Raw genomic sequence first — 19699 nt, forward strand, 5'->3', positions numbered from 1 at the left:
ACTCAAAATACACACAAAACTATCAAGGAAAACCATAGTTTAATTAGTTGAATAAGATGTATGAATTATTATGAATTCTTTTATACTTATCTTCAATTATACGAATTAAAAACACACACAACTAAATAGTTTGCTAATCATATTAATAGTATGAGTTCTTTATTTGAGCCAAATAATGTTACGCAGAGAATATATACTAGTTGAGATAATTATAGTATTTTTAAGGTCAATCAAATGAGTGCCCAAGGCATTAATTAAAATATATACTAAACAAATATTAAATAATTAGTTGCATTTTCAATATAAATAATTTCCAGTTCTAGGCTTTTAAGTAGTGACATAAGTGCATCACCCGCCAACATTTGTATCCAGAAAAGATCAGAGATCATTTCTATAAATAACAATTTTATTAATTTGCATTGTGAGTCACTCATTAACCCGACAATTGTAAATGGAGTAAATTAATGCTAAAAGCTAACATTTTGAATGATAGATAATAACTGCTGATACCAACCAACGATCAAAGCCAAGCTCATGCGGCCACATGCATGAATTTGGTGACTGGCATGCAATGCATGAATACAGAATTTGAACTATAGAATGAAACATAGGACATTAATTACATATATATATATATATATATATATACACACACATGTAGCTGGACTATAGTTTTAGGAACTATAAGAAATTGCTTATTTACATGACTAAATTTTACTGTCCAATTTTGTTTTGCTGAGCATGACCAACACCGGGACTGTGACCTGGGTTTGTAGGTTTGAAACCATCTTGATTTTGGGTCCCCTCAGTCACATAAACCTTAACATGATCAGGACTTTGAACTGATGCAACCATTGCTTCCACATCTTTATCTTCTGGTGCAAATTTTCTGTGACCAACACCAGGACTGTTCCCTGGCGTTGTGGGTCTGAAAGCATTTGTGTCCGAACTCATCGAATCTCCAAAACTTTCAACACCATATTTTGGTACCACGGATGATGAGTCAACAACTTTCTTCTTCCCAGATGATGGATGAGTAGGAACATTATTAACACTGTGTTTAACTACAGTGTCGTTGTTAAGCGAGGAATGTTGTTGGTTCAATGGTTTTATTTGCCTGCCATGAGTTAAAAGGGAACCATTGAAGGCAACTAGTAATAGAAAAATTACTAGACATTTTCGTGTGGCATATTGAAATATAGCCATGACTAGAGAAGTATGAAGGACGAAATAACTAAAAGTGAGACTAAAGAGAGAATGATTTAATATGAGATTGAACTATAGTGATCAAAGATTATAGGAAGCAAGTGAGAGATGCATGGGAGATGATATGACAAGTTAGGGGATCCTCCGGTATTTATAATGTTGAGTGTGTCAATATTCTCACTGCTAATTATGTCTTTTGATTTGACTAATTATGTGATGTGTATATATTTAAATGCGGAGCGTTAATATGTCAAATAGTTTTTAATTCTATGGGTCTAGAGTGGGCGAACATGTTCTTTTGTGTACATATAAATATATTGGGGTTCATAATCCTTCGTAGATTATTAATTTGAAATTCACTTTGACATATGTCTCTTTTGATGTTCACCTCTTATTTCCTGCCGCATACGATTTGTATAAGATGATGATGATACCCAATTATTACAGAACCTTCACTTTTATGCCCAGATTAATTTGTGCAATATTAATAGAAAGATCGATATAGTATGAAGGGCGCTTGAATTTTTATTTTTGTCAATCAAAAAGAATATTATTAATTAGTTAAGAGTACAAAGTATACTCCAACCCCTTTACAAGAAAAATCTAGTCATCATATTAGATAGTAGCGCATTTCGTTCATACATTGCGATGGATTTATATATATATGCACCACTGAGAAAATGTGAATGATTTCTTAACTTTTATGCACTAGTGAAGGATTATTAAGTTGTAATATTTTTTTTACCCTCTTGGCCTATTAATTTATAACATAAAAAGAAAGGGGATGGTTAAACATATATAACATAAAAAGAAAAGCATCATCATTCACTAGTAAGTTATAGCTAGCATACGATTTAGCTGATGGAGGGAAACGTGAGAAGAGGCGAAAATAAAAATCTTTTATTGGGCTTATTCTTTTTTATAAACAATATTTTATTAATAGACAAAATACTCGAGGTAGTTTCTAATTCTTTTTAAAAAAAAAGTCATGTTATAGAGTCAATACATCAATTAGGAAAACAAAACCCATGAAACCTTTATTTGTCTTGGTCTTAAGTCATGTCCAACTGGAACCTTAACAAGTTGAAAATACCATTGAAATAAAAAATAAAAAGAAAAGGCACCACTGTGAATGAAGTGCAATTTTGTTACGCGCGCATAATCTAAGTAGATCATATATCACAATGTATATTAAAAAGATAACATACAGAATGCAGTTTTTTACCTTCTTAAAAAATAATTAAAGTAATTGTAGTGAGCAAAAATATCATTAGGCAAGAACCAGAAATCAAACCATACATAATTTTTTCCAAATCGATTATATATTACCAAGCAAGATAGAAATGTCATTGGGCTTATATGTTTGACTAAGAGCGGATGGAAAAGCGAAGACTCAAAATTGCTCACTTCCAACTTCAGCCTCCTCTATTATGCAGCAGAATTTCATTAGGTTTAGGCCACGATTTTTCTGTTTTAAGCTATGATTTTTTTTTTGTTGTTGTTGCCTAAAGTCATTCTTGTTCTAAGGATCATGTCCCTCTTGGCTCTGTGCTGTTGACTGTTAATGTTTGACACTACATTTTTTACAATATTGTAACCTTTAATGGTCTCCAATTGTTGTTGCAATAAATATATTATGTTCTGTAATTGAGAAATATCAGTAATAACATTTTTTTAATTTTATTTTCAATACGTTCTTTATTATTAGTAGTAAATTTCATATTTGGATCTACTAAATAAAGAGTGAGACTTACATGATTTAATGGATTTTACGTGATTTAATAAGTTTCATATAAATTTTAATGAATAATAGAATATATGGGAATGTTAGCTTGTTTTGGCTATTAATTAAAAAGATAAAGAATAAATTTAAAAAAGAAAGATTTACTAAGAAAACCAACAAAAAAAACATATGTCATTCTTATTAAATTTTTTTATAATTTGAAGGTTTTTGAGTATTATTAAATGCGGTATATCCATCTTGATCACTAGTTCAATCAGTAAATTATTAGTCAAAAATTGATTAATATATGTTACTTTTTTTTTATAGACAACATGTATATTTTATTGAACTCGAAATAAAGATCTTTTATTTATATATATATATATATATATATATATATATATATATATATATATATATATATATATATATATATATATATATATATGTATGTATTTTTCTGTATATAATAAATAATAAATATTGAGTTTAATTTTATGTATTATTAATATATAAAAAATACTATGAACCAATCAAAATCTATTATAGGTGTAACTTATAATATATTTATTTTTAAAGTCAACAAATTTATCATTTATGATAATTTATAATTGAATATCAATATAAAAATTCTTTACAATTATTATGTAACTATTTTATAAATGTGGTTCAAATTATGAACTAATTAACACTCTATTCAAATCCAATTTAGTGCTAACTCACTCCTAGTCATATGCATAAACGTACCACTCAAATTGGAATCACAGACCAGTTACTTAATTAATCGATTTAAAGATTACACCAAGGAACCCAATCAGGTTTTAGTAACAATAGATCTGGGAATAGCTAATGGCAAAGCACTATAAATGAGTTTAAGCTTAAATATGTTTTTTATTTTTAAAATAATAAAAATATTAATTTTTTAAATTTTAATTTTTTTTAAAACTTTATTTATTTTGGGTCACTACATATAATAAAAGGCAACTTCTACCATGCCTGCACAATTCAAAGGGTATCAGTGGCTTTCTTAAGTGTACCAATAAATTATAAACACATGTACTTGTAATACATTCACTTTATCAATAACATAGAACTGATAATTGAGTTAATATTTGTTTAAGATCTTGCTATTCTTGTATGTATATGTTTTTATTTTGAAACATCTTGCTATTCTTTAGTTGGAAAATTAGTTTTTCTTCTATAATTAAAAGCAATTATTTTTTATAATTTGAGACAAAAATCAAAATAAAAAATATCATAAATTTCATAATTAAAAATATATGTAAAAAAAACTCAACTGCAAACAGGTACGAGTTGAAAAATGATGATAAACCAATAAAGAAAAGTTGGTCGACTTGCGCACCATCAAAATGGACCCTGCAGCAAGAAATGGGCTTTCCCCCTCCACTATAAGTGAATGGTCTCTGTTTCTTATAAATCTTTTTTACTATAGACTATAGTCGACCAGTTCAAGTGACACACATCAATGGGATCCTCTAGTGTCAAAATATAAATATATATTTCTGTTTATGGGACGCTTATTTTCAAATGGGTTGCATGATTATTGCATAGCCGCAGATTCAAAGGTATAAAAGGAAAAAGATTCTTGTAGCTAGGGTTATATTTATTGTTTGAGCAGTTGCATCAGAAATCAAAACTTGTACCATTGCATTTATGCTCCATCTGATTGGTTACCGAGGAGACAAAGATTTATCATTAATTGATATTCTAGTCGCTTTATGGTAAAATTGAGTCCATATTTGATTGAGCATTGATAAAATTAATTTTAAATAAAATTGATTTTATAAAATTAATTTTGAAGTATATACTGTGATTTATGTTTTGATGTTTTCATTAAAAAATGAGTGTTAAAAGAAAAATTTGGTATAATTTTTTTTATCCAACTCAAAAACTATTTAAAGTAGCATTAACAAATTCTCAAATTTGTTCCACTAGATCACATTAACAAGGAAGTTTCAAACATGTTGGTCAAAGCCATAATCAATTTTGACTAACTCTAATCTCAAGTTTGGTGGTCCCAAACAAGCTCTAATAATGACTATTTAAGTTTTAGAAAACAGTTGGTCATTGTGATTTTGATTGTAATATTAAGGTTTTTGAAATGTTTTTAACCATCAAAGATCTTATTTAGCTGATTGATTATGGTGCATAAATTATTATAAATTTTTTATATCATTCTTTGATTTTTACGAATAATAAAAAATGTTTACTATCACTGCAATTATGGCCATATATAGGTCATACTATTTATCTGGAATTTTTCACGATATCAAAAGACCCAAGGAAAGCGGAAGTTAAAACCTTAACTGCACTTTATTTAATGTATCCATTCTTCTGCCAGCAAAATTATCCTACAAAATCACGTGCGTGATCATCTCCACACCAACCCAAATGGGTACAATATTAATTGCTAGCTAGTTTGGCCTAACGATATGATACTGCATTTGTATCGTCTCAACGTGAAAATTTTAGTTTCATATTCTCTAACTTATTTTTTTTAACACACGCACTTTTTTAACACATTTTTATTATTGACTGAATTTTATTAAAAATCATAATTTTTTTTAAGAATATGTTGGTACGTGCTAGAACTCCTCAGTGACATAGCACGATTTGATGCATACGTGAAGAAAAAGCTATTAGGGTTCCAAAAGGATGGTTCATATGAGAAACATGATTTGACCGAGTTTCGTTTGTCATTCTGGGTGCGAGGCGAGATACGCATTCACTTTTCCGATAGAATAATCTTATTTAGATTAAAAACAAAATTAACATATAAATTGATAAATGAGGTGAACTCAACGTTAATCAGTTTAATTACAAAATAGTATTGGTGCTACTATATGTACGTAAAGTTTTGTATGAAATTTTGAATGTAATGAGGTTGCGAGTTCATTCAGCAAAATAAAAGGTTGCGAGTTGTGAAACATTTTCTTAATTTTGATTATTGTTTTTTTTAATTAATACAATACATGTTATTCTCTTTTTCTTATTATTATCACTGTTAATTTATATGGAAAATTAATTTTGGAGATACCATTCTCTTTTCTTCGAAGGTATCAACCACGAATTCATGAGAATATAGGTCAACGCTATATTATTGCCTATTATCACCTTCATGTTTGCGTATCCTTTATTTTGATTTCTTAAATAATTTGAAAACTTCCTGTAATTTTAAGAGTTTGAAATAATAATAATAATAATAATAATAATAATAATTTGAAAATTCCCTACATTATTATTATTATTCTATTGTTTTATTCGTAGACGTACTTTGTATGTATTCGACAAAACTAATTAAAAAATAACTAAAAGTTAGAAAAAAAAACTGAAATTGGTAGTGAAAAATTAAAAGCTTTTAAGTTAGAGTTATTATATCATAAATGTTGAGTAAAATTAACTATTGAAATATCAAAAAAATATAAAATTACATATTTAAAAAGAGTAATAAAAAAATTAAATAAATATTTTAAAAATAAAATATAAAAAAACTAGAAACTAACATTTTAAATTTAAAAAGTACTACTTCAAATAATATTTAAAAAAATGTTAAAAGTTACTTTAAAAATTTTGTTTACCCATTAAACAAGTTTTTCAACTATAATAAAAAAAATTAGAAACTAAATAAAATAACTTGTTTAACATAGTCGAATTTGAATTTATTTCATATATTTTAAGTATTTTAATAATATGACGTTTTTAGAAAGACAACACGTACATAGGCTGGATATTATGGTCGAGCCAACTTATATAAAATAAAGAATCATTCCATTCTTGGTAGAATATTACAGTGCGATTGTGAGTAATAATTATTCAGCCCAACTAATATACTTATACAGACTCCCTTTTAATAAAAGCTAAAGAACACTACTATAGTAGTATATTCAAAACTTCCTGCGAATTTTAATTATTTTTAAGAAACTAGGCATTCCACCTATCATATAGGCTTTTTATTTTATACATTTTAATAATAAACCTAATATATTGTATATTCTATTTTTATTGGATCGATTTGTCTAAAGCCCATTAACTTAAATGCCAAACAATTCAATCTAAATATGACGCTGTTATACAACTCATATGAGACTTGATAGGCATCGGAGATTACTTTCATACTTGTGGATTAAATTTTCTTATTTTCGAGGCACGACCTCTCTCTCTCTCTCTCTCTCTCTCTCTCTCTCTCTCTCTCTCTCTCTCTCTCTCTCTCTCTCTCTCTCTCTCTCTCTCTCTCTCTCTCTCTCTCTCTCTCTCTCTCTCTCTCTCTCTCTATATATATATATATATATATATATATATATATATATATATATATAACTATTACTAGAATCGGTATTAGTAGTAAGGTTTGAGTAATTTAAACAAAATCTTATATTTAACTTCATTGCCATTAAAAAAAATCATATATTTTTAATGATTATAATAATGAGATTTAATCCCATGACCTCATATAAAGTATCTTTAGCCCATATTATAGCTAGCAAAATCTTACTGACTTATTCTTCTACACATGTATAGTGAATACTCATTATGAAAATCATATTATTTTATTTTATTTTATTGGTATTTAATTTAATTTAATTTTTTTATTTTATAAGATTTATGAGTCATTAATATTGGTCGTATTAAATGAAGTATTTATGAGAAAAAAATTTGATCTAAATCATAGCTAAGTATTATTCACGAGAAACAATCTTGTTATAATTAGATAGAATTATTATAAGCCACAAAGTTTTTTTTTAATTATTTAACACGGTGGTATATTTCATGAAAAAAAATTATAACAAGAAAATGTAAACATAAATAAATAAATATATAGATCACCAAATCATTGCACGCATCAACTATGAGTGTGCCCTAATTAATCAAATTAAGAAATCATGTTGAAGAGGGGCAACAAAAGTAAAGTCAAGAACGGCATGGTCGCACAGTCCCTACCACTTGAAGCTGTCACCAAACGAGTCGTTGTTGTAATCAATAATAATGCACCAAACAAGAAAAAGAATGAATGAAGCAAATAAATAAATAAAGTAGGGGTGGAAAATGGAGAATCAGCTTCCAAAAAGTTGGCTTCCAGAGACTGGGGAACCCTCACTTCGGTCTTCACTAAAGTACTTGAGAATCAATATGACAGAAAATAATACTATAAGATATTAATTAGTAGTACTATAATTTATAAATTCTCAACTTTATGCTTTTAATTTGAAAAAAAAATTAAAAAAATCATAAGATGCAAAGTGCAATAGGGTATCTGTCAAAAAAAGGGTGCAATAGGGTAGTTGTGGTGGCTAGTGCCTAGATTTTTGTGCTGTAGTGCACGAGGGGTGTTTATTTTATTGGTTAATTACCATCATTAAGATGGTGACACTCAAATTAAAAAATGAGAAAAATTCGAGTCAGGCGTTAGTGAACTGTGAACTGTGATCTGTTGTGCCGTCTTTGACGGGAAGACAAAGGAATCTTTCGGGTCCCTTTCATCGAATCTCAACGGTATGCCCTGTGAGTTCTTTGTGCTTAAAATATCTTGATTCATGGTAGACATGTAGTAATATTCTATATTGCGACTTTTAAAACATTAATAAATAATAAAAAAAGTTTAATGTTAATTCTTTTTCATGAAAGAACAAAGGGGTTACATTAAACACAGTTTCCATGAAAAACTGTAAATTCTTCAAACAGAGATATGTTTAACTAGTTAATGTTGTGAATATTTTAAGAATCACTTTTAATGAGAAATATTATTCTTTAATAGTATCTTTTTCTTCTTCTTTAGTAATCTTGAACATATATATAGTGTATAAACCTTATAGTAGAAGTGATGTGCAAATAACATTGTTTACAGAACAAAGTGTGTTGTTGAATACTCTGATGGTATAATCTCAAAGGTAGTTTTGGTTTACATTGCACAAGATTCTTTTCACAATAATATATATACTAATTTTCTTTTTAATTAAGGCTTAGGTGTATTTTTTATTCTTCTAGTATTATTGTCATTGTAAAATTTTAGTCACATAAAGTCTAATTATACAAATTAGGTTCTCTAAATTTTGTAATTATACAAATTTTTTCATTCATCAATCTCTTATAAAATATTTAACACATTTTATTAACATGACACTGAATTATGATATGTTAATGACGTGTCAGTAACATATTACCTAATACATATGCTTATTTGATTTAATTATATTTTTGAAAAAAAAACACCTGATTTTATGTTAATGTTTATGTTGGTTAACAATTCTTCTCTAACCTTTTTTATCAGAGTTTTTTTTTATTATAGGGACTTTGCTCCTTTTACCCAATAAAAGAAAAAAAACAGCAACATAAACCTTCCTATGATTATGTATGAGAATAGATTTTTTTAATACGTAAGAATAAAAAAGATGTGTGATGTGTGATGTGTGATGTTGAGAACATATTGTTGTTGTTACTACGTATATAATTTTTTACCCGATCCTTATTTTATTTTTAATTATCTTTAACCGTTCTTTCTACTCGCATTTCTTGTAAATATTTGTTGCCGAGACTTTGTATTTTGATCCTAATTATTAGTGCTGTGTATATTCACCTAGCTGGTGAGTATATATTCAGTGAGAGCAAGCACTTATATAACTATGCAAACGCAACTGCTATAACCACTAGTATTCTGAGTTTTCTCAAAGAGGCTAGCCGAAGGAGAATAAGAATTTTGAATAATAGTTTGTCATGTGAAATATTAGTAAGCTTGACTATTTACATGAGAAACTTAAATAAACTGAACTGATTAAGAAGATTCTAAATTAGTCTAAATAAATTCTGTATATATAAACTAGTACAAATACTACTATATATACAAATTTCTAATATTTATGAAGAATACAAGAATACAAAAGCAAGATAGTATGATTGTAAATAATTAAAGAGAAAATGCGAACAATTTGAGTGATACATTAACGAGACCTACCGATCCCCAAGCAATAACAAATTAAAGCCATGCCCATACTACACACATATGGTTGAATATGCAAGAATATATACAGTGTCTATCTAGTGCAGAAGGAAAATCAAATACGTTGTTGAGATTATAACTAGTTAGTTGTAGTCTTGTTTAGTAGTAGCTTGTATCTGAGAATATAAATACTTTGTAACACACACTTTACAAATCAATCATAATATTTTTTTCTTCTTTCATCTTCATTCTCTATTTTTCTCTCCTCTGTAACTGAATCCTAACCAACTCAACATGGTATCATCGACCTAACGATCCATTCCTTTTGCTTCCGCCACTATGCCACCGCGTATAGCACCACCGCCACCGGCGGATCCCTCTACTGATCCTACTAGTCCGTTCTTTGTTCATCCTAGCGACGGTCCCTCCTCCGTCAAGGTCACACCACTCCTCGATGGTTCCAACTACCATTCTTGGGCGAGGTCTCTGCGACGCGCTCTCGGAGCCAAACTCAAGTTCGAATTTCTTGACGGAACAATTCCGATGCCGGTTGATGCCTTCGATCCGTCGTTCCGAGCTTGGAATCGCTGCAATATGTTGATTCATAGCTGGATTCTCAACTCCGTTGAACCTTCCATTTCCCGATCCATCGTTTTCATGGATAACGCTTCCGATGTGTGGCTCGATCTGAAAGAGCGTTTCTCACAAGGTGATTTGGTTCGTGTTTCAGAAATTCAACAAGAGATTTACGCTCTCACTCAAGGTACTCGATCTGTAACTACTTTCTATTCTGATCTGAAAGCGCTTTGGGAAGAACTTGAAATTTACATGCCGATTCCAAATTGCACATGTCATCATCGTTGTTCTTGTGATGCGATGCGTCTTGCTCGTCGTCATCATCATACGCTTCATGTTATGCGTTTCTTGACTGGTTTAAACGATGAATTCAATGCGGTTAAATCTCAGATTCTTCTGATTGAACCTCTACCTTCTATCACCAAGATCTTTTCTATGGTGATTCAATTTGAACGTCAAAATTGTGTTCCTAATCTTGATGATTCAAAGGCTCTTGTTAATGCTTCAACTAGTAAGTCTCAAGGTTCTGCTAATGGAAGATCTAATTCTGGTTCCAAGCGCTACTGTACCTATTGTCATAAGACGAATCACTTTGTTGAGAATTGCTTTCAAAAGCATGGTGTTCCTCCTCACATGATGAAAAATCACTCTGGTTCTGCTCATCATTCTGCAGTTGATGGGGGAGAACGTGTTGAATCTTCAACTGCATCTCAGAACACCACAAGTGTCACCATGACTCCTTCACTTACTCAGGAACAATTAGATAAGCTTCTGCAGTTAATTCAACCTCCTTCTGTTAACCATTGTAATGCTTCTACTTCTAAACAGGTTTGCTCATTCAACACTGCTGGTCCTTCATCAGCAGATACGAAGGGTATGAAAATATCTCATTTTTTTTATTCTTCTATTTGTAATAATATTGCTCTTGATACCTGGATCATAGATTCAGGTGCTAGTCATCACATATGTGCCTCACTGCACTGGTTTCACTCTTATAGTGAAATCAATCCCATGATTATAAAATTACCAAATGGTAATCATGTCACCACTAAATATGCAGGCACAGTTGTGTTTTCCTCTTCTTTTAGTATCACCAATGTCCTATATGTTCCTACCTTTACAGTCAATTTGATTTCTGTCTCTCAATTATGTCACCATACACCTTATACACTCAATTTCACTGACACTATTTGTTCCATACAGGAGCAGAAATCACTGAAGATGATTGGTTTGGGTGAAAGCAGAGATGGCTTGTACTACTTGACTCAGACAAATAAGGAATGTGCTTCTTCCAACTACAACATTTCTTCCATTTTTTCCTCAGCAAATAATGTCCATATACCTGAAAATGCAATTTGGCATTTCAGGTTAGGTCACCTGTCTAGTTCTAGAATTGCTCTTTTACACTCTCAATTCCCCTTTATTGTAAATGATTCTAGTTCTGTGTGTGACATCTGTCACTTTGCTAAACACAGAAAATTACCTTTTGTACACAGTTATCATAAAGCAATAAAATGTTTTGATTTGATTCATTTTGACATATGGGGTCCCATCTCTATTAAATCTGTTCATAATCATGCTTATTTTCTTACTGCTGTTGATGACCATTCTAGATATACTTGGATAACCCTAATGAAAAATAAATCTGAAGCTAGACTTCATGTTCAAAACTTTATTCATTTTATTAAAACCCAATATAATCATTCTGTTAAATCCATTCGTACAGACAATGGTCCTGAGTTCCTTATGCCAGATTTCTATGCCTCCAAAGGTATATTACACCAGACTAGCTGTGTTGACTCTCCCCAGCAAAATGGCAGGGTTGAGAGAAAACATCAGCAAATTCTAAACATAGGTAGAGCTCTTCTTGTTCAGTCTAATCTCCCCAAGTCTTTTTGGTGTTATGCTGTTTCCCATGCTGTATACATCATGAATAGAGTCCCTGCACCAAATTTACAAAACAAATCTCCTTATACTTTATTGTATAATACTGCCCCTGATTTTGATACTCTCAAAGTGTTTGGTTCTCTAGTTTTTGCATCTACTTTACAATCACATAGAACCAAGTTAGACCTTAGAGCTAGAAAATGTGTTTTTCTAGGATATAAATCTGGTGTGAAAGGAGTTGTACTCCTTGATCTATTAAATAATTCCATATTCTTGTCTAGGGATGTGACTCACCATGAACACATTTTTCCCTATCAGTCCTCATCTCCCAAGACTCCTTGGGAGTATCATTCCATCAGTCCTACTCCAAATGACAGTGACATTACCTTAGATAGTGACATTTCCTTAGACATTAATGCTGAGCAGTCACCATCACCACCCCACTCATCTTTATCTCCTAATATTTCAAATGACACTGTCATTTCTGATACCTCTACCTCCACACCTCCACCTAAAGATCACAATGATTCTCCTCTATTACATTCCAAACCCATCAGACAAAGAAGGGCACCATTACATTTGTCTGACTATGTTTGTCACAATACATCTCCAACTTCACACGAATCTCTCACTTCAGGTACAAAGTCTAAATATCCCTTGTCTTCTTTTCATTCACTTACACTTTTGTCTCCTTCACACAAGGCATTTAGTATGTCAATCACACACTGCACTGAGCCTCAATCTTATGAGGAAGCTAGTAAGCATGAACACTGGGTAACAGCCATGAAGGAAGAATTAAATGCTTTGGCTAAAAATTGTACCTGGAAAATTGTTGAACTCCCACCTCATACTAAACCCATAGGATGTAAATGGGTTTATAAAGTCAAACACAAAGCAAATGGCCAAATAGAGAGATACAAAGCCAGATTAGTAGCCAAAGGCTACAATCAAGTAGAAGGGATTGACTATTTTGAGACCTTCTCCCCTGTGGCTAAGATTACCACTGTTAGGACTCTTTTGGCAGTAGCTGCCATAAAGAATTGGCACCTTCATCAACTGGATGTCAATAATGCTTTTCTTCATGGAGATCTTCAAGAAGATGTTTACATGAAAATACCAGATGGGGTAACTTGTGCCAAGCCTAATTCTGTTTGCAAGCTACAAAAGAGCTTGTATGGGTTGAAGCAAGCAAGTAGGAAGTGGTATGAAAAGCTGACTAATTTGCTTCTCAAAGAAGGTTACATACAATCAATTTCAGATTACTCCCTATTTACTCTCACCAAAGGAAATACTTTCACTGCACTGTTGGTATATGTAGATGACATCATTCTTGCAGGTGATTCAATTGATGAATTTGACAGGATCAAGAATGTTCTTGATTTAGCTTTCAAAATTAAAAATCTGGGTAAGTTGAAATACTTTCTTGGGCTTGAAGTTGCTCATTCTAGACTGGGTATTACCATCTCACAGAGGAAATATTGTCTGGATCTGCTTAAGGATTCAGGATTACTTGGGTGCAAACCTGCTAGCACACCTCTTGACACATCCATAAAGTTGCACAGTGCTGCAGGCACTCCTTATGCTGATATTTCAGGTTACAGGCGCATAGTTGGGAAGTTGTTGTATTTAAACACAACTAGGCCAGACATTGCTTTTGCAACACAACAACTTAGCCAGTTCATGCAAGCACCCACAAATGTTCATTTCAATGCAGCATGTAGAGTATTGAGGTATTTGAAGAACAACCCAGGCCAAGGTATTTTCTTTAGCAGAACTTCAGAAATGCAACTTATAGGTTATTCAGATGCTGATTGGGCAGGCTGTATGGATTCTAGAAAATCCATATCTGGATATTGTTTCTTCATAGGCAAATCTTTAGTGTCATGGCGTGCTAAAAAGCAAGCAACTGTGTCCAGATCATCTTCAGAAGCAGAGTACAGGGCTCTGTCTTCAGCTGCTTGTGAGTTGCAATGGCTGTTGTATCTTTTTGCAGATTTGAGAGTTCAGCTTACCAGAACTCCAACTCTTTACTGTGACAACCAAAGCGCAGTCCACATTGCCTCAAATCCGGTTTTTCACGAACGCACAAAACACTTGGAAATTGATTGCCATCTTGTGCGAGAGAAGCTTTTGAAGGGCACTCTAAAGCTACTACCAGTTTCAACAAGTGATCAAGTGGCAGATTTTCTCACCAAAGCATTGGCACCACCCAAATTTCATGATTTTGTCTCCAAGCTTAGCATGATCAACATCTACCATGATAAGCTTGAGGGAGGGTGTTGAGATTATAACTAGTTAGTTGTAGTCTTGTTTAGTAGTAGCTTGTATCTGAGAATATAAATACTTTGTAACACACACTTTACAAATCAATCATAATATTTTTTTCTTCTTTCATCTTCATTCTCTATTTTTCTCTCCTCTGTAACTGAATCCTAACCAACTCAACATACGTCATTACATATATACGTACACAAGTGGCTTGACTAGTTTTGGTACATTATTGAAGCTATAGTCAGCATGCATGGTTTTAAATTACAGTTGCAGTAGTAATAATGGTAATAATGGTGAGTCAGAAAACTTTTATAATGGTTGCAATTATGGTCATGATGTGATTGTCGTGAGTTGAAATATCTTGACATTGCGGGTGTAATTGTAGCTGTGAACTACAATTTAAAACCATGGACTGCACAACTAATTTTCGCTTCCAATTTTGGTTTTGTAAGCATGACCAACCACTATTACAAAAGCAGCATTTTAAGTCGGTTATAAACGATTTTCTACGTCGGTTAACAACAGCCGTCGTCTCCGACGTAGTGAAAAGCACTGACAATTTCAATGACGGTCATGAGGAACTGTCGTAGACGTCCTTGAATTCTAAGATGGGCAGCTGGACAAGCTCGTCTTAGACTGTACCAAAGACTACGACGGTGACCGGGACAGCACCATCGTAGAGTTCATCGGATTCTACGACAGACCTGTCTAGGTGCCTGTCTTAGACATTGGTGAATTCTACAACGGTCTCGTCCTGATAACCGTGGTAGGAATTGGTGGACTCTACGACGGGCCTATCTAGGTGACCGTCGTAGAGTAGGCTAAATATTACGACGGTCTCGTCCCGTGATCGTCATAGACAAGGATGAATGCTACTACGGTCTCGTCCAATGACTGTCGTAGTCAAGTGTTTATTCTACGACGATCGTGTCATCAGAACCGTCATAGACAAGGTTGAATGCTACTACGGTCTCGTCCAATGACCATCGTAGTCAAGTGTTTATTCTACGACGGTCGTGTCATCAGAATTGTCGTAGAATGGTTTTTTTTTTTAAATATCATTTTAGGCAATAAAAAAGGACTATATTTTCTATCCAAGCCTTGTGGATGGTTGTTGAAGGACTAAGTGCACATTTGTCCTTGAGTAATGAACATGACCCTAAAAATGGGAAAAAAATACACATTTAGTCAAATTTAATCATAAGATTGCATAATTTGAAAGCATGACAACCTAATTTTGTAAGTCAAACAATATAACTAAGGCAGCAGTGTATAAAGATTAATTAATCGCAAATCAGAAAATCACAAAGACATCTCTGGCTGTGAGTCTTCATGGACATTACAGTAGTAACATGAATAGCATAAGGGAAGCCTTTTTGGACACAATGCTATTACAATTTCATCATCACTTTGAGCAAGAGGAACACTGAAGGCAGCTAAAATTGGTGCATAATAGACTGACCTACAAATTGCAAGAGAATAAATATCAATAACACACTTAAGAACATTTCCCCCAAAATGTTTGAAAAAAACCAATAAGAAAAAGAAGTATAAAAAGACGAATTAATCAACTTCAAAATTTAGCATAAGTGATCTAATTGGCATAATAGATCGAAAAGAAAACATAAAAACACCCAATCACCCATATTTAATGTTGACACTTGAATTCAACATAGACCATGTAAAGCAACAAATATATAGTAGTAAAAGTGGTATGCGATTATGTTGGAAGGATTCAAAAGCAAAGAATGTAGTGGTTCCAACAATTACACTAGTTCAACAATAAGTAATAAGGATCAAAATACAATGCATACCTCATGATTATTCTTATATATGTCAACTTTATTCAAGACAAAAATCGCTTTCTTTTTCCATTGCTGAGAATAACGAAGAAAAGCAATCTGAAAACAACATAAAACATGTCATAGCCCTGCCAAGCCAATGATAACCAATACAAATCAAAACAAGAGAGTATGCCCCATCCACAATGACTGACCATACCTCACTTCCAGTTAAAGGGTGATCAACAGAAATGACAAAAAGAAGTAAATCTACATGGGGTACAAATTCCTCTGTAAGACGCTACAGCCTCTGAAGAATCACATTAGTTCCAAGTGTATCAACAATGGTCATTTGTTGTCAGAAGAAAAAAAATTGCTGATAGCATTCTAATTCCGAACAGAATTTTTGTGCTTTGATATGATACCTTCTCTTGGAGATTTTTGTTCTTACTGTCTCTTTCCTTCATCTTGGACTCCAATCCATGGATTGTTTCCTCCAGCTTCTTGATTTGCAAATCTTTCAGCCTTACCTCTTGTTTGACTTTCTCAACCTAACAAAGGAGAGTAACATATTGAAAATGAAACAGACTATCACAGTTAAGCAATGAAATATAGGTACTTTATAAATACAACAACATTACATCAGTCATACCATTTGTTTGTGTCTCAAAAGTTCAACAGTGTCTAACTGCTTTCTTGCTGGTCCCAATTCTATTCCTCTTACTCTACTAGCAAAGTTCAGAGAGCAAATTGTCTCACTCAAATAATTTTCATTAGGACTGATCTGTACAAACATGAGTGCCTTTGAGTCTCCTCCTACAAAAACAAAATTGTCCATCAAATTTTCTAGTTATATTTGCATACATGTGGAGGATAGAAGTCAGGCATACACGTGCAAAAGAAGCAACCCTAAATAAGTTTCTTTGCATGGAGAAACAATTACCTAATGAGTCTTGTAGTAAGTGTGTAAGCTTGGAGTTCCTGCAGCATGAAGAACAAAAATTTCAATACCAACCAATAGACCAAAAGATATTTCAGCATTTGTAATCGAAAACATAAGTTAAAACTTATGTTGACATAACCTGAAAGGAATGTGTGAACTTTTTGTTGCAAGAGCTGATATGACATCACCAAGTGCAGAGAGAGACCTATTAATATTTTGTGTCTCCTTTAGTCCATCACCATGCACTTCTGTCTTTGCCACTCGCTCACTGCCTACTAGGTCCATCAGCCATAACTTGCTTCTCGTGCATTCCCCATTCAACAAATTCTCCCCCTTAACCATAACACAGTGAATGTTGTATACAGAAACAATAGGCCATCATAAGCGGTGTTTATCCAACCAGATGGTTTAGAAATATGATTCAAATATGGTTTAGGAATCTAATTAAAAAAAGTTTAAGCTGACCACTGAGATCGGATGCTATGCTCATTGGAATTGGTTGAGCTTACTGCCCTCGCATTGCTACCGGTTTGTAGGACTTCCCAAACTTCAGTCATATTGTTCACATGTGCCTCAACCAACCCTGGAATGTGATGCATTCCTTCACCAGCTTATCGTATCTCAAGTCTACAATTAACCACATTTTAGTGACTATATCAGTTACTATTCTGAAAAACTTATAGAATAAGCTAATAATAAGTTTCACTTTAATTTCCTTGTCCAACTAATTTGTGGTATACCTTTTTGCAGTTGTTCCTGGATGATTTCCTGCAACCAGCAAATCTCTTATTTGCTCATTGTACACTTCTAAGACACTTACAGAAATATTATAACAGTAGAGCTTATGCCTCTCCTTGATTATGTCAAACATTTTCTCAAGAGTCCTGAAATTAACACCCTGAGCCTCTTTTGTGCCCTCTATTGTGAAAGTTTTTCCTGTCCCAGTCTGACCATATGCAAAAATACATACATTGAACCCTTCTAGAACCGAGGTTGCAAATGGTGTTGTGTCTTTAAAAATATCAGCTATAAAGAAAACAATACTAATCTATCAAAATGAGCATTTGTGTTCATTTCAGAATCCCATCTTAAAGAATTCATGGCATGAAAGCATTAATACCTTGCTCAGCTTGGGGACCAAAGACAACATCAAACTTGAAAGTCTTCTTAGGAGCTCCATTTGACATTATAGTTAAATCACCATCTTTCATAGATTCAAAATCTAAGGCCATTGTTGCTCCTGCATATATCTCGTTGGTGTTGAAAGACCTACAATGGCAAAAGACCCTTATGTTTCCTGTGAAGAAGGATAATTAGTTAGTGATCAATGATCATGCATATTATTTATATCCCATCCAATCCAAATCTATGAAAACAAAATCAACTGCACAACTTACCTCTCAACTCCAAAACCTTATTGTAAAGATCTTTCCGTTCCGTAGCCCCTTCAATATATTTGGACTTGAGATCTTCATGTGACTCCAGCTGTTCATTTACTATAGCATAAATAGAGGAATTAGATTATGCACAAATGCGGAACGGCAAACTATTAACGTGTGTAAGATTGAAACCTATGTTGCAACAAAATCTACTTACTTTTGGACTTAATAATAAGCCCCATTTCTCTCATATCTGCTTGATATTTTTTGCTTGCCTCTGCTTCCTCTAATAGCTTGATGTGTTCCATTTTCATAATCTATGCAATGAAATTGATTAACATGTTATAAATATATCTTTACCCTTCTTAATTTGTTTCTCACTTAACTTTGTTAACATATCAGTACCTTCAATTTCCTCGTGAAGTTTCTTAGTGATGAAAACCACTTACTTTTGTCCTTCACTTGCCCCTCAATGGCAAATGCTGCAGAGCCGAAAATATCAGTTGATCAGATAAAGAAAACCTCAAATGTTTAGTTTTATAATAGTGTAATAATAAATACAGAAAGGGTTATGCATACCCAAAGATCCTACATGCATGGACTTGCACATTAGCTCATTTTGAAGCTCTTTCAAGGAGTTCCAAGCTTCTTGGCATTCTCTACTCTTCTGTTGATTCTCTCTCTTGATCTCCCCCAACTCCCTCCTTGTTTCCGTCAGCTTCTTTCTCTGACTGTCAAAGTCTCTTTTTAGCCTCTTAAACTTCGCTTCCATCCCAATATCCTCGATACCCTACATTGGTCAAAGTCAGTGAGATACCTCATTGGTTACCTGAAGTTTATGTGACTCACAACTCAGTTTATGTCAGTCTTGTTCAACCCAAATGCATCTTTAAGGAAAGCAGCTATTTCCTCTGGTGAATTACCAACTTTGCTGCCATTGATGAGGAATTGAATTCCTTTCTTTGCCTTCCTGTATTTAGT

General features: G+C 32.7%; 1 protein-coding gene and 1 pseudogene across 1 annotated transcript; both read right to left on the minus strand.

Moving 5' to 3' along the window:
* Positions 1-461: 461 nt before the first annotated feature.
* LOC114394275 (precursor of CEP9-like) lies at positions 462-1310 on the minus strand. Its single transcript, XM_028355957.1, has one exon. It carries the CDS (start codon positions 1204-1206, stop codon positions 715-717), a length of 492 nt encoding a protein of 163 aa, XP_028211758.1. The 5' UTR covers positions 1207-1310; the 3' UTR covers positions 462-714.
* Positions 1311-16461: 15151 nt separating this feature from the next.
* On the minus strand, positions 16462-19490 carry LOC114391526 (annotated as a pseudogene).
* Positions 19491-19699: the final 209 nt, after the last annotated feature.

This window comes from Glycine soja, chromosome 17 (assembly GCF_004193775.1).
Source record: "Glycine soja cultivar W05 chromosome 17, ASM419377v2, whole genome shotgun sequence".
In the NCBI taxonomy this organism is placed as follows: domain Eukaryota; kingdom Viridiplantae; phylum Streptophyta; class Magnoliopsida; order Fabales; family Fabaceae; genus Glycine; species Glycine soja.

Coding starts and splice junctions, on each gene's coding strand:
- LOC114394275 (XM_028355957.1), bottom strand. CDS start 1,206: ATGGCTATATTTCAATATGCCACACGAAAATGTCTAGTAATTTTTCTA.